General features: G+C 35.6%; 1 protein-coding gene across 1 annotated transcript in view; it reads left to right on the top strand.

Annotated features, from left to right (window-relative positions):
* GBE1 (1,4-alpha-glucan branching enzyme 1) overlaps positions 1-21,846 on the top strand; it is a 291,610-nt gene that overhangs the window by 129,275 nt on the left and 140,489 nt on the right. Inside the window, exons 4-6 of the mRNA XM_027102661.1 lie at positions 10,293-10,418; positions 11,274-11,409; positions 13,907-13,997. Of these exons, the coding sequence (XP_026958462.1) occupies positions 10,293-10,418; positions 11,274-11,409; positions 13,907-13,997 (353 nt within the window). The remainder of the gene's footprint in view (positions 1-10,292; positions 10,419-11,273; positions 11,410-13,906; positions 13,998-21,846) is intronic.

Raw genomic sequence — 21,846 nt, 5'->3', positions numbered from 1 at the left:
TGTGTGTGTGTGTGTGTGTGTGTGTGTGTGTGTGTGTGTGTGTGTGTATGTAACATATATACATACACATATATATTATATATAATATTTATTTTATGAAATATATATGTACATATTTGAAAACAGTGAACCATAGGTCACTGCACCTCAGCACATGGTTATTCTCTGAGCCTTATGCAGAAGTCAGGTGGGTAATTCCCTGACCTGTGTGCTTTATTGACTGCACTGTCAGAGAAGTTTCCCTGCTTCTCCAGAGAGCTTGTCACACTTGGAGATCACCAAGTTCATTTGCTGTTCTGTGCCTTCGCTATCTATGTAAGATGGAAATATCTATGTTTAATAATTTAAATACACTTCAGCTACGAAGGTTTAAAGTAAATAGCTCTATTGTGAAGACTCCTATTATTTACCACTACTTCTTCCCATCGTCACTGTCTATCAGTTAACAAGAAATTATCCAAATGCATATGTTGAGTTTCATATCTCACATGTAGTCATGTTCTATTTCCCATTATACTGTCTGCCTAATCAATTTCTCATATGATGTGTGTACTATGTGTTTCCTAATTCATACATACCTATTTGTAGTTCTTCCCCTAATACCACCTGCACCTGGAGAAATATGTGACGTTCGTGGAAGAAAAGAGTGATAGTGTTGCACTCTGTATTATGAAACCTTAATTTATAAAGAATATTTAAGTGTAACTCTGAATTCTTTTCATTATTAACTGTTTTCTTTATTTAATAGTTGTCAATTATATTCTTAGAGATAATCTCAATGTATATTAAATATATAATTACATGTTTTCGCAAAAGATCTTATGATTTTTTAGAATTACATATTCTGTATCTAGTTCCTGGAATTTCTCTACATTTCCCTTAAGGGGTAAATTATTTCTCCCCAGCCCTCACATTTTATATTTTACTTCATTGCAATGGCACTTAGAGTGATTGCTTAAGAATCATATTCTTTTTTTCAAATGATTCAATTTATCACCATATGGACTTTTATAATTATACCTAATGAAATATTTTAAAGAGAGTTTTAACTCATCTTATGATAGTACCTCTCCCATCTAGCGCTTCTAAAAATACTTTTTAAGATTTTTTTTGTTGGTGTTATACCAGATCATAACTCTATTTACTTAATAGAATTCTAGCCTTCACTGCACATGGATGAGTCTCTTTGAAGCACACTTCTTCAGTAATGAAAACTCACTGATTTTTCCCCCTTTTCATAGCTTTTTTCTTTTATTACTATATTGATCTTCCAATATCTTGGAAGTTTAAATCCTATATTTTTATATCATGTGTAATTCATCTGTTTTCTCATCTAAGACACCTAATCAATCTTTACCTGATTACAACATTTCAGCATTGTTCCTATTCTTTTCACTTAGGAGTAGTTATTCTCACTTGCTCAGGGATATCATTTTCAGTGCCTGCGTCCTAAATCTCACATAATCCCTTTGGATTTTGTCTTTTTGTAGTGACCTCACTTTATAAGATTTTTGTTCAGGTAATGTACTTGAAATGCAGCAAACACTTTATCAGTTCTACTTAGTTGTTTCTTTATTTCATTAAAGATTTTCCTCAGTCAAAAGACAGAAACAGAAAAAATATTATAGTTTTAATACTTCTTAACTAGACTAGAAGGTTGGGGAACTGGGATGGAACCCTATGGGAGTAATACTGCTTTTTATAGGTACAGGAGCATCTGTCTCTCTAAATCATTCTAAATAAGGACCTGCTTTTAGAAGAAGCAGCTACTGATCTTCATTTATTTCTTTTTGGCAATATTCTTCAGTTTTTTCTCTCCCTTGTGTAAGTATTACAGAAGTGAATGTTTATATCTCTGTAATTCTAATTGTTGTTAAATCAGGAGTAAAGTAGCCATGAGTACTATACCTCAAAATTAATCTCTTTTTATTCCATACATTGGTGTCCTTTATGCAAAAGTTTGATATAATTTGGTATGATACTTTTTGTCATGTTACAAATTTATTTTTCATAGCTAGTATACTTAATCTTTTCTTGTAAGGAAAGTTTTTTTTCTTTAATTAGTGGCTTCGTTTTTGTTAGTGAAATCCTTTAACTCTTCCTAATCAAGCTGTTGTTATAGGATTTAACCTTGGAAAATTTCTTATTAAAGAAAAAAAAAACCTGAATTGTGATGGCATGTTTTAAAATAAGAAATTTTATACAAAGCAAAAATAATGGGAGCCAGTGAAAATTCATCAATAGGTTATTTTTTTTTTCATCAATAGGTTATTGCTTTTGAAGTTCAACTGATTTGTTTCTTTTCTTCATCAAGCTACTAGCAAGGATATTGCCTTTTCTTTCTCTTCTTTTGGATAGTGTCCAGTATCCAAAGAGCTTAGGGGGCTTAATCTAATCACTTAATCTCTTTTTCACTTCCCTCAATCCCTGAACGTTGTAGATGTAAAGGACATCACCAGGATGTGACAACTTTTTATGATAACTTTATATGCACATGGCTTGTGTCAGGTTGTTTGTTTAATTGAAAATTATGAAGTAGATTATGAAACAAAGATGGAGACCTCCAAAATGTATGAACTTTAATATCTAGAAAAAATTAAACGAAATTTAAAAATTTTCAAGAGACAGAGTAATTTTATTTGGTTACTATAGCAGGCTCAATATCTAAATAATGGTAATGTCAGTTATAGCTCATATATAACCCCAGTTTATATAATTTTACCGATCAATTATATGTAGTTTTAAGAAAGTATATCCACAAAGTGGTCATTCGTATATCAGGACCTTATTATTATTAGAAAACTGCCATGATACTTTTATTGGTTTCTTGGTTTTCTTTTCTCATTACTTGAAATATAAACTCAAGTTCACAATGAAATAAATAGCCTTTTAATATCAGATAGTGTTTCTGATATTCCTAATTAGAAAATGCAGAATGAAAAATTAGTATTATTATTGACAACTGATCATCTATTTATTTAAATAGCCCCATCTCTGTTTTTTAAAATTAATTTTTATTGGAGTTTAGTTGTTTTGCAATGTTGTGTTAGTTTCTGCTGTGAAGCAAAGTGAATCAGCTATAAGTATACATATATCCCCTCTTTTTTGGATTTCCTTCCCATTTACGTCACCACAGAGCACTGCATATAGTTTCCTGTGCAATACAGTGGGTTCTCATTAGTTATCAATTTTATACATAGTAGTGTATATATGTCAATCCCATTCTCCCAGTTCATCCCACCTCCCTTTCCCCGCTGGTAGCCATACATCCATTCTCTACGTCTATGTCTATTTCTGCTTTGCAAATAAGTTCATCTGTATCGTTTTTCTAGATTCTACATATAAGTGATATTATACGATGTTTGTTTTTCTCTTTCTGACTTACTTCACTCTGTATGACAGTCTCCAGGTCTGTTCATGTCTCTGCAAATTGTACAAGTTTGTTCCTTTTTATGGCTGAGTAATATTCCGTTGTATATACATACCACATCTTCTTTATCCATTCTTCTGCTGATGGACATCAGGTATTAGGTAGAAAAAATAGCTCCTTAGCTTCTCCTTATGGAAAATTTAGAACTTTTATTTGCATCATGTAAAGACTGACTCTTTTTTGTTCAACCCCTGAAAATAATTACATGACAGTAGGCTAGCAGTAAAAACTGCGTATTACAAATTCACTTTTTTGAAGGCCCTCCTATCAGTTCTGAAGCTCAGCAACGTTTATTCTGAATGAGTTTGCTTTTCCTGAGAATTGTCAAGGACTTACTTTGTTTAATGAAGGTCACTGAAATGCATTGGTATATGTTGGTCTACTTTTTGGGAGTAGGAAGTTAATAAGAGATAAAATGTGTTATTTAGACTACTCATTAAGATAACTTTTTCAACTCTTTCTGACACTGACAAGATTTAACTAAATTTAAGTACATTACATTTTATTCTTAGAAGAGTGATTGCCTCCATTTTTTTCTTTATTTCTATATCGTTTCCTATGGTGGTTGCACAGATTTGGTGTCTTTTAAACAACAGAAATTTTTTCTGTCGCAGTTTTAGAAGCCAGAAGTTAAAAATCAGTATCACTGGGCTGAAATCAAGGTGTTGGCAGAAACATACTCCATCTGGGGAGAATCTATTCCTTTCTATTTCCAGCTTCTGGTGGCTGCTGACATTCCTTGGCTAGTGTCTGCATCACTCCGGTCTTTGCCTCTTTGGTTACATTGCTTTTTTCTCTCCTGTCTATGTGTAGATTATCCCTCAGCCTCCTTCTTATAAGGATATATGTGATTGCCCTCCTGGAAAATCTGAACAATCTTTCCATTTTAAGATCTTTACTTTAATTACATCTGCAAAGACCCATTTTTTGCTATATAAATTATCATTCACAGATTCTAGAGACGTAGGATATGAACATATGAAATGAGAGGCCATTTTTCAGCCTCTCAAAATGATAAAGAGATTCTTTCTTAAGTAACCTTACTGAATCTTAAAATTGGCCCAAGCAAGGATAACAAACAAACAAAACTGAAAAAAATTTATACTCGTACGTCCTATTTTTTTTTTTTAATTTTTAAATTTTTTTGGCTGTGCTGTGTCATGCGAGATCTTAGTTCCCCCTGCAGTGGAAGCATGGAGTCCTAACCACTGGACCACCAGCGAATTCCCTATGTCCTTTTTTTTGGTTTTGTTTTGTTTTTTGCGGTACGTGGGCCTCTCACTGCTGTGACCTCTCCCGTTGTGGAGCACAGGCTCTGGACGCGCAGTCTCAGTGGCCATGGCTCATGCGCCCAGCCGCTCTGCGGCATGTGGGATCTTCCCGGACCGGGGCACGAACCCGTGTCCCCTGCATCGGCAGGCGGACTCTCAACCACTGTGCCACCAGGAAAGCCCTATGTTCTAGTTTTTAACAAAGGTTAGTCATAAAATTTTAGTTGAATTAAAATGAGATTTAAGAACTTCTTTTTAAATTATATTAAGGTATTTTAAAGTTTTAATATTTATATCTATGCATTAAAAATGTTTATGCTATGTTAATTGTAAATATTAAAAGCACATATTTATTTCTTCAGGATTTTGGTCATTGGTAGAACCATCAGATTCTCCTCTGGAATATCACTTATTTTTCTACTTAATTATAAACTTGTGATTACTTTTTCTAATGCTCTGTTTTATTTTTGTCCCACTCACTTCTAAAAATTACTTAAAAGTATTATATGTTCTATACGTATGTATTTCTTTCTCTATATACACACACGTATTTTTTGTCACATTTTAAACACACACAACAGAATACTGATATTTAGCGTTGCATGTTGGTATGACTGTACCCATTGTATAAAAAATATGTATATAATATCAATTATATATTTTACATATTATATACTTATATACATATTACATATAGTATCAATTACGTTAGATATTATTATATAAATTAGAGGTAATTTAAAGGAGGAGGATATAACATTGCTTCATAAATTAGAAATCACTTTTATTGCTTATTTATTTTGACCTGTACCCTACTAAATAGTTATCTTTATTAATAATTTTTTTCCTTCATAGCATGTTGTTGTGATTTTGGTAGTATAATCTGGGCAAATCAAATTATATTTTTCAATATCTGTGCCTTTTCTTTTCATCTTCTACACGTTCAGTCTTGAAACCCAGAGTTACATGCAATACCATTTTCCAGAGTATCCTACCACTTCTAACCAGCTGAACACATCCACTATTTTCATATAAAATTGTTAGCCACCTGAGGAGCATCTTATCTCAGTGATTTTTTGGTCCAAAGGAACAATAGTCTTTGACAAGAACCATTTCAAAAGATATTCCTAGATTGAATGAATATACACGCACAAACACAATTTTTTAGGTCTTCACTATTTTACCAAACTGTTTCTTATATTGTATATTTGAGTTTTAAATGTCATTTTCTAAATAAAATTTGACTTCATACAGTTCACTAAGTCAATTTGACTTTTGCACAGGTAGAGGTTTATTTTATTCACTTCTTTATTTAATTTAATAATGTCTTTTGATGTTAACCTCCCATAAGTCAAAGAGATAATTTGGCTCATTAGAAAAGGAGCCTAATGACATTTTTACCATGTTATAAAATGTTACACAAATTATCAATTTGCCCTACAAAAGTTCGTCATGATATTATTTTCATTAGTATATTTCTTTAAAGTGATTTTATGTATATTTTTTATTGGAGTGATATGTGGTGATATTAATATACTTTTTAGTTTTTTTGGCCGCACGACTTGTGGGATCTGAGTTCCCTTACCAGGTATTGAACCTGAGCCTTCAGCAGTGAAAGCATGGAGTCCTAACCACTGGACCACCAGGGAATTCCCTAATATACTTTTTAAAGTTTTATGTTTAACACTGTGTCAATATATTTAAAGTGTATGTATATACACACATATATATGGAACTTGGTAGCACAGGTCCACAAATATGTACACAATTGTATAATTCATCTATTTGCAATTCTTATCAGAATACTTATTTTTTCTGATTTATAGAAGCTCTACAAGTGAAATGAATTGATAACAATATAGAAAGATACAACTGGAAAATAAAAGCTATTAATAATTTCTCTATCCATAGGCAACCATTTGTATATATGTACATTAGGAAGGTGCAATACATTCTTTTTTATAACTTGAAAGAATTTTCTTGCAACCTTCAATATAATTCAGTGGTATAATTGTTAACAAGCATACACTATTCAGTCATTCACTTTTTGCTAATAAAAGTAACACTAAGATTAATAGATAAGAATATAGTTCTTTGGGCACTTCTCTGATTATTTCTACAGGGCAAACATCTATAATTAGAATTGCTGAGTCATTGAGAATTACTGTTTTTTGAATTTTTGATCATATTGCCAAATTGCTATTTAGAATGTTCATACTATTTTATACTCATACTAGTAGTGTATGAGACTTTCAGTTTGCTAGTACCAAGTGAATTCTTCTACCCATCAGCTATTAGACTTACTATCATTGAAAGATCAATCAAGCTAGAGCTTTCTTTTCAATTTGCTATATAACATGTTCTATTTTGAGGTTGTAAATTAAATGATATAAAGTTTTATCTAAAAAATCTGAATCTGAACTCAAGAGAGCACAAATTCAGTAAATACACTCATCTCTCCCCTTTCTCCCCCCTAAAACGTTTCAGGAGCAAAATTTAGTCTAGAAGGTTATATTTTTTACTCATTGGAAGGTCTCTCAAGTTTGGGTTATTTAGATTTACTATAATACTCTTATTTGTTATCACAGCAACTTAGGAACAGTAAATCAAAGGTGAGGTAAGGTGGGTACTGTTGGCAAGTGTGTTTATTAGTAAAATCTAAACTGCTATAGCAAAAATACATTCAAAATTCAGGAGCCTAAAGAATAGAGAAGTGAATTTACCATTTATGTAATGATTACAGTGAAGTGTTCTAGATGTGGTGGGAAGCTTTGTTTTACGTATCATTCAAGGATCCAGGCTCTGATTTTATTGCTAAGAAAAAAGGAAGGAATTAGATAATTAAAAGTTTCTACCCCAAGAAGCAAAATTAATAAAAATGATGAACAAAAATGTCTAATATAAAACACTAATAGAAATGAAGAAATAGAACTTTTGGTAACAAAAATATTGAAGTCATTCAAAATGAGTAAGTCATCCATTGTCAGGTGTAGGATTTGATTTTGCCGTACCTTCAAGCTCATAAGTTAACCTGTTACTGTTTCGTGGATCCTGGCAGAAAACACAGGACTCCTGAGTCAGAGATAAATGACTTTATTACTCATGGCACAGGATGTGCATCATACTTGCATTAGTTCCCCTTGCTTTCTAAGTCTTATAGGGGTGACACTATAGGGTCTAGATGGATGCTATGCACACAGCTAGTTTGCCTCATAGGTGAGGAGTATTTACCTTGAGGAATGATTTCTTTTATAGCAAGCAGTAAGGAAAGCTGTCCATTGTCTTCAAGGGAGACATTATCTCATTCCTCAGGGTTGCTTGCTACAATCACAACTCTGAGAAATGGCCTCTGTCATCAGTAGGACCTTATATTCTTGCTGTACCCAGCAAAACATGTAGGAGTGAGAAAGACCCATAGAAGGACTGTTCCTTCCAACTTCCATCACTCAGTACCCTCTGAAGACATTCATGTGTACAGCAAGATAAATAAGTTAATGTTCCAAAGAATGTGGAAATTATATTCAGCATAAGGAAATTCTTCATGTTCTTTGCTTAAAGTTTCAAATATGCTCTCTGCCAGCAGACACCTTGAAAAATACTTATTGGTTCATGATCATCCTTTGGAGGGGTTGTAGAGCCATTTGCAAACAAGAGAAAAGATAGGTGGATGGATTAGGCAGGGTGCTATCCATTGAAAACTGATTTCTGGTATTTTATTTCCCCATTACCTGTCCTGGGTTGATGAGTGAATAAAAAGCCTTTTCTCAAATATATTCCTGTGTGTATTATACTAGAAAGTTATGTGACTTAAGGGACATATTTTGGGGGATAAAATACTCCGGGACTGGGTTGATCCTATTCATTCATGTTTTGTGATTACTATTTGAATAATAGAAACACTTAGTTGTGATGGGCTTTAATAAGTGGGAGGCACAACTAAGGAGATAGAATTGAGCTCATGTAAGCTAGATGTTCCTTTTCACCACTCACCTGTCCCCTCCTCCTTAAATCATGATTTATTCTTTTTCTGTATATGAAGGAAGTGCCATTAAAGCCTGTTAAGAAAAAGGAAGTGAGTATCAGAAGCTCTGCTTAGCTTTTGGTTCTGCCAGTTGGTGACTTTGGGGCTTCTGGCTACTCACTTAATATTTGGGTTATAAAGATTCTCTGGGGGCTTCCCTGGTGGCTCAGTGGTTGAGAGTCCGCCTGCCGATGCAGGGGACACGCGTTCGTGTCCCGGTCCGGGAAGATCCCACATGCCGCGGAGCGGCTGGGCCCATGAGCCATGGCCGCTGAGCCTGCGCGTCCGGAGCCTGTGCTCCGCAGCGCGAGAGGCCACAGCAGTGAGAGGCCCGCGTACAGCAAAAAAAAAGAATTCTCTGGAATCAAGTGAGATATGACTATGAAAGCCCTTTCTAAACTATAAAACATTCTACAAATATTTAATGACCAAGAATTATGCATACTTGAGCTTTTCTCTATTAAAGGAGACCAAAGAATATATTCTTTCTCAATGCTGAGAGCATATTGATCATTCAGCATTCAGATCAGCTACTGATCTGAACATTTTTTGTCACACTCTACCTACTCTTAGAAGGTTTAATTAATTAAAAAAAAAACTTTAAAAAGCTATACCTGGAAGCTCTGTTCACTATTTAACCATGCTGATAAATTCAAAGCCCTCTATTCAGTACTAAGTCTAAACTGGTGGATTCCGTAAAAGTTGCCTTTGCATTTTTTTTTTTTTTTTTTTTGCGGTACGCAGGCCTCTCACTGTTGTGGCCTCTCCCGCTGCGGAGCACAGGCTCCGGACGCGCAGGCTCAGCGGCCCTGGCTCACGGGCCCAGCCGCTCCGCAGCATGTGGGATCTTCCCGGACCGGGGCACGAACCCATGTCCACTGCATCGGCAGGCGGACTGTCAACCACTGCGCCACCAGGGAAGCCCTGCATTTTTATTGTTATTTTTTATACTGATAGCAATAGTGATACTATTGGCAAATATAGGAACAAATGGTTAAAAAGGAAAATGTTTGGTTTCATATGGTAAAGCATACTTGGAATAAGGTGTAGAAGAAATTGAGAAGTGGAAAATGTTTGTAGGGTAGTGTGTGTGTTTGTGTGTATTATAATACAATTATTAGTCAAAACCCATGTTATCATTAATTGCTATGAAAAGGAAAAGGAAGAGATGGTGATATAACTTATGACTTTTTAAAAAATATACCAGGATCAGTTCCTTCTGTTGATTGATTTATTGACGGTAGCTTCCAATAATATTCATGTCTTTTTCCTATCTACTGTATGCTTACTTTAATTAACTACTATAATGGTTGGTTGGCAATGATGAAAATTGCCAGAGAATCATAAAATATTCAAGCTGGAAATGACTTTAGGGATCATATACCATGGCAGATGAGGAGAGCAAGGTCCATAGAATTTAAACATCCTTAAGGTCACACATCTGGAAGGCAGTTTCGGTTCTTAAGATCATTCCTCCTTTTCTTACTTGTCACAGTGCTCATAGAGTATCATGCGTTATCTTAGAGTTTTGAAAGTATTTTAAGGCAATAATATCTTGTTCTCTTTTTAGGTTGTTATTAGGAGTAAAAGTGGAGAGATCTTGTATCGTATTTCACCGTGGGCGAAGTACGTGACTCGTGACAGTGATAATGTGAATTATGATTGGATACACTGGGATCCAGAACACCCATATAAAGTGAGAACAACAACTCTTTAAATAAATGCATGTTCCAGTATTTCTAGGAAAATTAATTTTTACTTTTATAACTTTTATTGTAATGTTCAACTTCTCTCTTCACCACCGGTTTAATATTTTACATCATAATGTACTCATTTGCTATATATATATACATATATATATATACATATATATATGTCCATCATGTGTAGCCAATAAAATATAAAAGTGAGTTTTTGTTTTATCGTGTGTTTCTGAAGTTGTGGGCGGGGGAAGAACACTAAGTCTCTATGTACTGACCTATAAGGGATACTGATTTTTAAAAATTTTAACTACAATTTCTGATTAATCAAAGACTCTCCAGTGGTGTAATATTTCTCACTGTCATGGACTTGAAGCAGGATCAGTGTCCTTAGGAACAACGAATAGTCAAGACATCTCATGAATGTATTAATCAGGGTAATTTTTTAAGCCTGTCTTATTGATAAGAGTTATAGGTATCTTGGAGCTCACTTTTCTGTCCTTTAAGTTATCGAAGCTTGTTGATAAATGCTTTGCATTTAATAATTATGTATGCATTTCACAGTTCTTATGTTTTCTCTAAGGCTTAGGCTCAAAATACATCTTCACTCAGTGATAAGGCATGAGCCATCGCATGACTACTCTTTTCAAATAGGTCTATTACCATGATCCGAAAAAGGATTTTTTTTTTCAAAAGAAAGTTTAATGGAGGCAGCCAGTGCCTTTTATATGTGAAAGTAGTTTCAAAGTGTTTGACTGAGTTAATTCATCATTTCATTTAACATGCTTAATCTGTTAGTGTCATACCTGCAGTTTTGGCTTAATTCTATATGTAATTTTAATATTCTATAGTTTAAGCATTCCAAACCAAAGAAGCCAAGAGGTCTACGAATTTATGAATCTCATGTGGGAATTTCTTCCTATGAAGGAAAAATAGCTTCTTATAAACATTTTACATGCAATATACTACCAAGAATCACAGACCTTGGTAAGTAATAACTCTGATTTTTATTCAGATAAAATTTTAATGAGTCTGTTCTCTTACTAGAGAAGCTAATTACAAGTGTCTCTTTTATTGTGTTAAGAGATTAAATATGTAATAGAAATGCATGTTATTTTAGGCTTCTCAAATTGCCCTGTAATAGTGATAGCATAGAAAAGAGAAATGGAATAAGATAGAACATAAGAATTCAAGATATTATTCCAATTTCAATTTTAATGTGAAATGATGACTTCCAAAATTATAGATAAATATGTAAGCATAATTACTTTTCTACAGGAGAGTTTTGTTTTGTTTTGTTTTTGCGGTACGTGGGCCTCTCACTGTTGTGGCCTCTCCAGTTGTGGAGCACAGGCTCCGGACATGCAGGCTCAGGGGCCATGGCTCATGGGCCCAGCCACTCCGTGGCATGTGGGATCTTCCCAGACCAGGGCACGAACGCGTGTCCCCTGCATCGGCAGGCGGACTCTAAACCACTGCACCACCAGGGAAGCCCTACAGGAGAGAATTCTTATCAATTTAAGTGGTCACTGGTTATAGCCTGTTCATTTAAGTCTGTTAGGGAAAAAAATCTTACATTTGTAAGGTGACTAGAACTCATTTTGTTTCAGAGTCATTGTATATATAGCTCCTGTCTGGATGACTTATTAGACAGATATTTGTGGTGCATCTTTCTGTGTGAGTCACATTGGTCTAGGTGTTTGTATTGGACTCTAATGACACAAACCCTGTCTTCATGGGAACAAGCAGGAGAGTGAATAGTGTACTGCTGAATTATTGATTCAGAATGCTTTAGATCTGTTATTTTCTTTTTATAGGTAATGCTTTTTATCATTTCTCAGCATATTAACACCTGCTACAGTGGCTAGGCAGGAAGATAAACTACATTTAATTAGTCTGCTTCTGGTAGGCAGTCCACATTTTGGCTAGAGGAAAAGTTTCTCATGGTTGAAATTTTTAGTTATATAGGGATCTTGATTACCTGAGATGATGAGGTCAGTTTCCAGAAACCAAAATTAATTAAATGTTTGGATAATTTAATATAAATTATATTTAATAAATATTATATTAATATTGTTATACTTGAGATGGTCTCTCATTTCATACTGTAATAAATTGTTTATGACCTGGATCTTGCAGAAGTTTCAGCAGAACAAGGATTTTCTTATTCATCTTTATGTTTGAATTACCTAGCCCAGTACTCTGACCATAAGTAAGTTTAGGAATGGTTAATGACATAAAATGTATAATAAAAGCTATAAATTGTTACTTGGTCAGAAGAATAATATTGATTACATAATAGAGAAATAAACTACAAACTCTGTATTTTGTGACTAAGTATTATACTTGGTTTATATTATTGAGCAGTAGTTTATATACATATTTCTACCAGGCCTGATAGAGTTAATTTGTTTCTTTTTTTAATAGTAAAGCCAACAGTAATAACTTTTCAACAGATTCTGAATCATGGAGTTTATGTTATCCTTTAAACTTACAAATCCTCAGTTCTGAACGTGAATCGTAATTGTTCCAATATTAATTATGTACTAAAATATGTGCACAAGAAATTATATTGACATGAATTAGACTTTGAGAACAGAATAGGAATATTTTCTTTGCATGTTGCAGAAGGCAATTAAATCATATTTGAAAATTTTACTGTATTTTACTTTGAAGAAAATGATTTTTTTAGTTTTTTAAAAGACCAAAGTTTCTTCTACTCTGATTATTTGCTTACATTAAAAACACATTAATAAATATATTTGTGTTAAGGATTTTTAAAAATACATACCTATCTTTTTGAGTCAGTTCATTTGAGTCAATTTATTTAGTGTTAAAGCAAAACATTTTCAGATAGAGAAAGGAAGGATGTATGTGGGTGTACGTGTGTGTGTATACGTGTGTGTGTGTGTGCACGTGCGCACACATGTGTGCCCATGAATGACTGTGGAGTAATTTTATAGGTCCTAGAAACAGTGGAAAATGGAAGCATTAATGCTGGCTTTATAAAAGCTACCTTGTAGAAAAATGGATTCAATGGTATGGTATATCTTATGTTAGAAAAAAGAGAAATATAAAGAAAAAGGTGAAATTAAAAGTACATGGCCTGCAATCAGTTACTTTTATTTGGCTTTCACAATCTTCGATATGAATATTACAAGTGCAACTGAAGTTTAGCATATGCAGATTGCCATCTTTAATATTCTAAAGCCAAATTAAGTATATTTGCATATCACTTATTACTTATTAAAATGAAGACATTTCAAATAGCTAGACTATAACCCTCAAGAACTAACTGTCTGATTTTATGTTAGAAGGTCAGACAAGCAAAGATGTTAAAGTAGTAGAACTTTTCAAAATGACCAAATCTTCTAGATTATATGTAAAATATAATGCCTTTTGAACAGGGTCTGTGTTTATATATTGTTTTCATTACTTTTTAAAAATGTGGCTCTTAATCTCTATTTGACCTTTGCTTATACAGGATACAATTGCATTCAGATGATGGCGATCATGGAACATGCTTACTATGCCAGTTTTGGTTACCAAATCACAAGCTTCTTTGCAGCTTCAAGGTAAAATGAAAGAAATTATATCCATTCTTGTTTGAACAAAACATTTAAAAAATGAAATGAATTTCTATATTTTGTGTGATGTCTTATAACCTATTTTAGGGTTAACAGAGCTAATAGAAGCTGAGCATTTTCTTTTATTAAGATCATAGACTCTCATCTCATCAAGCCTCAGAGTCTGTCCTGATTTAACATTGCTTTTCACAAAATGATTTCTGGTACAGAATATCCAGTTAGCCTGCTGAAATTGTGATATGTTCGGAGGCCTAAGCTTCAGTCAGAAAATCCTGACTTATGGAAGCCATTATTGCTAGAGCTCATATCCTTTTCTGGAAAGAGATTGACTTATATAGGAAGGTAACTGAGGAGGCCCTTGGTGGGATATATACTACCCACGGAAGGACTGTCCTTCTTCCCAGGGTGAAATCCAAGGAATATTGCTCTCTGGGCAGAAAGACATCAAGGGGTCCTATGCAGAGAGGTACTGACCCGAATAACCATAAGTTGAACAAGTCCAACATTGTCTCTGCCACATAGAGCTTACAGGGTGGTGGCATACAGACATAAATCCAATAATCATACATATTACGATTTCCACATGTAATAAAAGCTAAGAAGAAGATGGCAGATTTCTCCAATAACATAGAATCAGGGGTCTAATCAGTTTAGATTAGATCTGAACTGATGTTACAACTGAGATCTAAAACATGATTAAGAGATAAACAGTTTTCAAATCTAAAAAAAAGAGTTACCTGGGGGGAGGAGTGAAGTGGGAGTAGGTAGATAGCATTCCAGACATACAGAAAAGATACTGGTCCCTTCACCTGTTTCTCTTCATAGGACTTCTCCTTGAACGAGTTATCTGTCCTTGCTGTCTCTAATTCCTCCACTCCTCTTCTTTCTTGAACTCATTCCAAGTACACACTCCACCACTTTGCTGAAACTGCTCCTGTCTAGGATACTGTTGCCCTCTGCATTGTAAAGTCAATCATCAGTTCTTAGCTTACTTGTCAGCAGCATTTGGCACAATTGATTACTCCTACCTTCTTGCAACTTTTTTCTTCTCTTGGCTTTCAGAATATTAAACTTTCCTATTGTTTTTCTCAAATGTTTTGTTGCTTCTTCTTTACTTCGTTTGCTCTTTCTCACCAATAAAGATGGGCCATTCCAGTGTTCAGCCCTTGGCTTCATTCCTTCCTGTATCTATATGAAGGACCTTTAAGGTCTCATCCATTCTGATGACTCAAATACACTTTATTTTATTTTGAATTTTATTTTATTTATTTTTTTATACAGCAGGTTCTTATTAGTTATCCATTTTATACATATTAGTGTATATATGTCAATCACAATTGCCCAATTAATCACACCACCCCGCTGGCTGCTTTCCCCCCTTGGTGTCCATACGTTTGTTCTCTACATCTGTGTCTCAATATCTGTCCTGCAAACCAGTTCATCTGTACCATTTTTTAAGTTCCACATGTGTGCGTTAATATACTATATTTGTTTTTCTCTTTCTGACTTACTTCACTATGTATGACGGTCTCTAGATACACCCACGTCTCTGCAAATGACCCAATTTCGTTCCTTTTTATGGCTGAGTAATATTCCATTGTATATATGTACCACATCTTCTTTATCCATTCGTCTGTCGATGGGCATTTAGGTTGCTTCCATGACCTGGCTATTGTAAAGAGTGCTGCGGTGAACATTGGGGTGCATATGTCTTTTTGAATTATGGTTTTCTCTGGATATATGCCCAGTAGTGGGATTGCTGGGTCATATGGTAATGCTATTTTTTGTTTTTTAAGGAACCTCCATACTGTTCTCTATAGTGGTTGTATCAAGTTACATTCCCACCAACAGTGTAAGAGGGTTCCCTTTTCTCCACACCCTCTCCAGCATTTGTTGTTTGTAGATTTTCTGATGATGCCCATTCTAACTGGTGTGAGGTGATACCTCATTGTAGTTTTGATTTGCATGTCTCTAATGATTCATGATGTTGAGCAGCTTTTCATTTGCTTCTTGGCCATCTGTATGTCTTCTTTGAAGAAATGTCTATTTAGGTCTTCTGCCCATTTTTGGATTGGGTTGTTTGTTTTTTTAATACTTAGCTGCATGAGCTGTTTATATATTTTGGAGATTAAATGTTTCTCTGTTGATTCGTTTGCAAATATTTTCTCCCATTCTGAGGGTTGTCTTTTCATCTTGTTTATAGTTTCCTTTGCTGTGCAAAAGCTTTTAACTTTCATTATGTCCCATTTGTTTATTTTTGTTTTTATTTCCATTACTCTAGGAGGTGGATCAAAAAAGATCTTGCTGTGATTTATGTCAAAGAGTGTTCTTCCTATGTTTTCCTCTAAGAGTTTTATAGTGTCTGGTTTTACATTTAGGTCTCTAATCCATTTTTTATTTTATTTTATTTATTTTTTTTTTTGTGGTATGCGGGCCTCTCACTGTTTTGGCCTCTCCCGTTGCGGAGCACAGGCTCCAGACGCGCAGGCCCAGCGGCCATGGCTCACGGGCCCAGCCACTCCACGGCATGCGGGATCCTCCCGGACCAGGACACGAACCCATGTCCCCTGCATCGGCAGGCAGACTCTCAACCACTGCGCCACCAGGGAAGCCCTCTAATCCTTTTTGAGTTTATTTTTATGTATGATGTTAGGGAGTGTTCTAATTTCATTCTTTTACATGTAGCTATCCAGTTTCCCAGCATGACTTATTGAAGGGACTGTCTTTTCTCCATTGTATATCCTTGCCTCCTTTGTCATAGATTAGTTGACACAGTTGCCTGGGTTCATCTCTGGGCTTTCTATCCCATTCCATTGATCTATATTTCTTTTTTTGTGCCAGTACCATATTGTCTTGATTACTGTAAATTTGTAGTGTAGTCTGAAGTCAGGGAGTCTGATTCCTCCAAGACTGCTTTGGCTATTTGGGGTCTTTTGTGTCTCCATACAAATTTTAAGATTTTTTGTTCTAGTTCTGTAAAAAATGCCAGTGGTAATTTGATAGGGATTGCATTGAATCTGTAGATTGCTTTGGGTAGTGTAGTGATTTTCACAATATTGATTCTTCAAATCCAAGACCATGGTATATCTCTCCATCTGTTTGTATCATCTTTAATTTCTTTCATCAGTGTTTTATACTTTTCTGCATACAGATCTTTTGCCTCCCTAGGTAGGTTTATTCCTAGGTATTTTATTCTTTTTCTTGCAATGGTAAATGGGAGTGTTTCCTTAATTTCTATTTCAGATTTTTCATCATTAGTGTATAGGAATGGAAGAGATTTCTGTGCATTAATTTTGTATCCTGCAGCTTTACCAAATTCATTGATTAGCTCTCGTAGTTTCCTGGTGGTATCTTTAGGATTCTTCATGTATAGTATCATGTCATGGGCAAACAGTGACAGTTTTACTTCTTCTTTTCCAATTTGTATTCCTTTTATTTCTTTGTCTTCTCTGATTACCATGGCTAGGACTTCCAAAACTATGTTGAAAAACAGTGGTGAGAGTGGACATCCTTGTTTGCTCCTGATCTTAGAAGAAATGCTTTCAGTTGTTCACCATTGAGAATGATATTTGCTGTGGGTTTGTCATATATGGCCTTTATTATGTTGAGGTTCCCTCTGTGCCCACTTTCTGGAGAGTTTTTATCATAAATGGGTGTTGAATTTTGTCAAGAGCTTTTCCTGCATCGATTGAAATGATCATATGGTTTTGATTTTTCGATTTGTTAATATGGTGTATCACATTGATTGATTGTGTATATTGAAGAATCCTTGCATCCCTGGGATAAATCCCACTTGATCATGGTGTATGATCCTTTTAATGTATTGTTCGATTCAGTTTGCTAGTATTTTCTTGAGGATTTTTGCATCTATATTCATCAGTGATATTGTTCTGTAATTTTCTATTTTTGTGGTATCTTTGTCTAGTTTTGGTATCAGGGTGATAGTGGCCTCATAGAATGAGTTTGGGAGTGTTCCTTCCTCTGCAATTTTTTGGAAGAGTTTGAGAAGGATGGGTGTTAGCTCTTCTCTAAATGTTTGATAGAATTCACCTGTGAAGCCATCTGGTCCTGGACTTGTGTTTGTTTGAAGATTTTTAATCACATTTCAATTTCATTACTTGTGATTGGTCTGTTCATATTTTCTGTTTCTTCCTGGTTCAGTCTGGGAACGTTATACCTTTCTAAGAATTTGTCCATTTCTTCCAGGTTGTCCATTTTATTGGCATAGAGTTGCTTGTAATAGTCTCTTATGATTCTTTTGTATTTCTGCGGTGTCTGTTGTAACTTCTCCTTTTCCATTTCTAATTTCATTGATTTGAGCCCTCTCCCTCTTTTTCTTGATGAGTCTGGCAAATGGTTTATCTTTTTTTTTTTATCTTCTCAAAGAGCCAGCTTTTAGTTTTATTGATATTTGCTATTGTTTTCATTGTTTCTATTTCGTTTATTTCTGCTCTGATCTTTATGATTTCTTTCCTTCTGCTAACTTTGGGTTTTGTTTGTTCTTCTTTGTCTAGTTCCTTTAGGTGTAAGGTTAGATTGTTTATTTGAGATTTTTCTTGTTTCTTGAGGTAGGCTTGTATTGCTGTAAACTGCCATCTTAGAACTGCTATTGCTGCATCCCATAGGTTTTGGGTCATCATGTTTTGTTGTCATTTGTCTCTTGGTATCTTTTGATTATCTCTTTGATTTCTTCAGTGATCTCTTGGTTATTTAGTAACCTATAGTTTAGTCTCCATGTGTTTGTGTTTTTTACGTTTTTTTCTCTGTAATTTATTTCTAATCTCATAGCATTGTGGTCAGAAAAAATGCTTGATCTGATTTCAATTTTCTTAAATTTACTGAGGCTTGATTTGTGACCCAAGATGTGATCTGTCCTGGAGAATGTTCCGTGTACACTTGAATAGAAAGTGTAACCTGCTGTTTTTGGATGGAATGTCCTACAAATATCAGTTAAATCTATCTGGTCTATTGTATCATTTAAAGCTTGTGTTTCCTTATTAATTTTCTGTCTGGATGATCTGTTCATTGGTGTAAGAGAGGTGTTAAAATCCCCCACTATTGTGTTACTGTCGATTTCTTCTTTTATAGCTGTTAGCAGTTGCCTTATGTATTGAGGTGCTCCTATTTTGGGTGCATGTATATTTATAATTGTTATATCTTCTAATTGGATTGATCCCTTGATCATTATGTAGTGTCCTTCCTTGCCTCTTGTAACATTCTTTATTTTAAAGTCTATTTTATTTGATATGAGTATTGCTACTCTAGCTTTCTTTTGATTTCCATTTGTATGGAATATGTTTTTCCATCCCCTCACTTTCAGTCTGTATGTATCCCTAGGTTTCAAGTGGGTCTCTTGTAGACAGCATATATATGGGTCTTGTTTTTGGATCCATTCAGCGAGCCTGTGGCCTTTGGTTGGAGCATTTAATCCATTCACATTTAAGGTAATCGTTGATATGTATGTTCCTATGACCATTTTCTTAATTGTTTTGGGTTTGTTTTTGTAGGTCCTTTTCTTCTCTTGTGTTTACCACTTAGAGAAGTTCCTTTTGCATTTGCTGTAGAGCTGGTTTGGTGGTGCTGAATTCTCTTAGCTATTGCTTCGCTGTAAAGGTTTTGATTTCTCCATTGAATCTGAATGAGATTCTTGCTGGGTAGAGTAATCTTGGTTGTAGGTTCTTCCCTTCCATCACTTTCAATATGTCATGCCACTCCCTTCTGACTTGTAGAGTTTCTGCTGAGAAATCAGCTGTTAATAACTTTATGGGAGTTCCCTTGTGTGTTGTCTTTTTTCCCTTGCTGCTTTCAATAATTTTTCTTTGTCTTTAATTTTTGCCAATTTGACTACTATGTTTCTCAGCGTGTTTCTCCTTGGTTTTTCCTGTATGGGACTGTCTGCACTTCCTGGAGTTGAGTGGCTATTTCCTTTCCCATGTTAGGGAAGTTTTCAACTATAATCTCTTCAAATATTTTCTCGGGTCCCTTCTCTCTCTCTTCTCCCTCTGGACCCCTATAATGCGAATATTGTTGTGTTTAATTTTGTCCCAGGGGTCTCTTAAGCTGTCTTCATTTCTTTTCATTCTTTTTTCTTTATTCTGTTCTGCAGCAGTGAATTCCACCTTTCTGTCTTCCAGGTCACTTATCTTTTCTTCTGCCTCAGTTATTCTGCTACTGATTCCTTCCAGTGTATTTTTTCATTTCAGTTATTGTATTGTTCATCCCTGTTGGTTTGTTCTTTAATGCTTCTAGGTCTTTGTTACACATTTCTTGCATCTTCTCAATCTTTTCCTCCGTTCTTTTTCCGAGGTCCTGGATAATCTTCGCTATCATTAGTTTGAATTGTTTTTCTAGAAGGTTACCTATCTCCACTGCAGTTAGTTGCTTTTCTGGGGTTTTATCTTGTTCCTTCATCTGGTACATAGCCCTCTGCCTTTTCATCTTGTCTCTCTTTCTGTCAATGTGGTTTTTGTTCCACAGGCTGCAGGATTGTAGTTCTTCTTGCTTCTGCTCTCTGCCCTCTGTTGGATTAGGCTATCTAACAGGCTTGTGCATGTTTCCTGATGGGAAGGACTGGTGGTGGGTAGAGCTGGCTGTTGTTCTGGTGATCAGAGCTCAGTAAAACTTTAATTGGCTTGTCTGCTGGTGGGTGGAGCTGGTTTCCCTCCCTGTTCGTTGTTTGGCCTGAGACAACCCAACGCTGGAGCCTGCCCGGGCTCTTTGGTGGGGCTAATGGTGGACTCTGGGAGGGCTCACACCAAGGAGTACTTCCCAGAATTTCTGTTGCCTGTGTCCTTGTCCTCATGGTGAGCCACAGCCACCCTCTGCCTCTGCAGGAGACCCTCCAACACTAGCAGGTAGGTCTGGTTTAGTGTCCTGTGGGGTCACTGTTCCTTCCCCTGGGTCCCAACGTGCACACTACTTTGTGTGTGCCCTCCAGGAGTGGAGTCTCTGTTTTCCCCATTCCTGTTGAAGTCCTGCAGTCCAATCCTGCTAGCCTTCAAAGTCTGATCCTCTAGGAATTCCTCCTCCCATTGCTGCACCCCCAGGTTGGGAAGCCTGACGTGGGGCTCAGAACCTTTACCCCAGTGGGTGGACTTCTGTGGTATACGTGTCATCCAGTTTGTGAGTCACCCACCCAGCAGTTATGGGATTTGATTTTATTTGGATTGCGCCCCTCCTACCATCTCATTGTGGCTTCTCCTTTGTCTTTGAATGTGGCGTATCTTTTTTGGTGTGTTCCAGTATCTTCCTGTCAATAATTGTTAAGCAGTTAGTTGTGATTCTGGTGCTCTTGCAAGAGGGAGTGAGAGCACGTCCTTGTACGCCACCATCTTGAACCAGTCTCCTCAAATACACTTTATATGCCAACTGCCAAATTTAGTTCTCCAGTCCTCACCTCTGTTGTGAACTCCAAACAGTGCCTATTTGAGGTTGGGGTATGTAATACATATCTCATTCCTAACCTGTTCCAGATTAAATATCTGATCTTATCTTCTAACCTTCTTCTCTTGCTATCTTCACTAACATAATAAATGACATCTCCATCTTCCAATTGTTTAAGCCATCTGCCTTATACTTGACTTTTCCCTTTATGTCCCCACCCCTATATTCTAGCTATCAGAAAACCTAGCCACTGGTAACTTCAAAATATATCCCCAATCTGGCTGCTTCAACTGCTACCACCATGGTCCAAGTTGCTGTTTCTCACCTGCATTATTTCATTAGGTCTGTAACTGGTCACTCTATTCTCTTGTCCTCCTTCCCTAGCTTTCTCCCCCCCACACATGTGGACCACTTTCTGCACAGTATGTAAAGTCATCTTTTTAAAATGAAAGTC

This window comes from Aethalodelphis obliquidens, unplaced genomic scaffold (assembly GCF_003676395.1).
Source record: "Aethalodelphis obliquidens isolate GAN/ISIS:26980383/991018 unplaced genomic scaffold, ASM367639v1 scaffold1, whole genome shotgun sequence".
In the NCBI taxonomy this organism is placed as follows: domain Eukaryota; kingdom Metazoa; phylum Chordata; class Mammalia; order Artiodactyla; family Delphinidae; genus Aethalodelphis; species Aethalodelphis obliquidens.
Note: the sequence above shows the minus strand (reverse complement) of the source record. Positions and strands in the feature narration are given on the sequence as shown.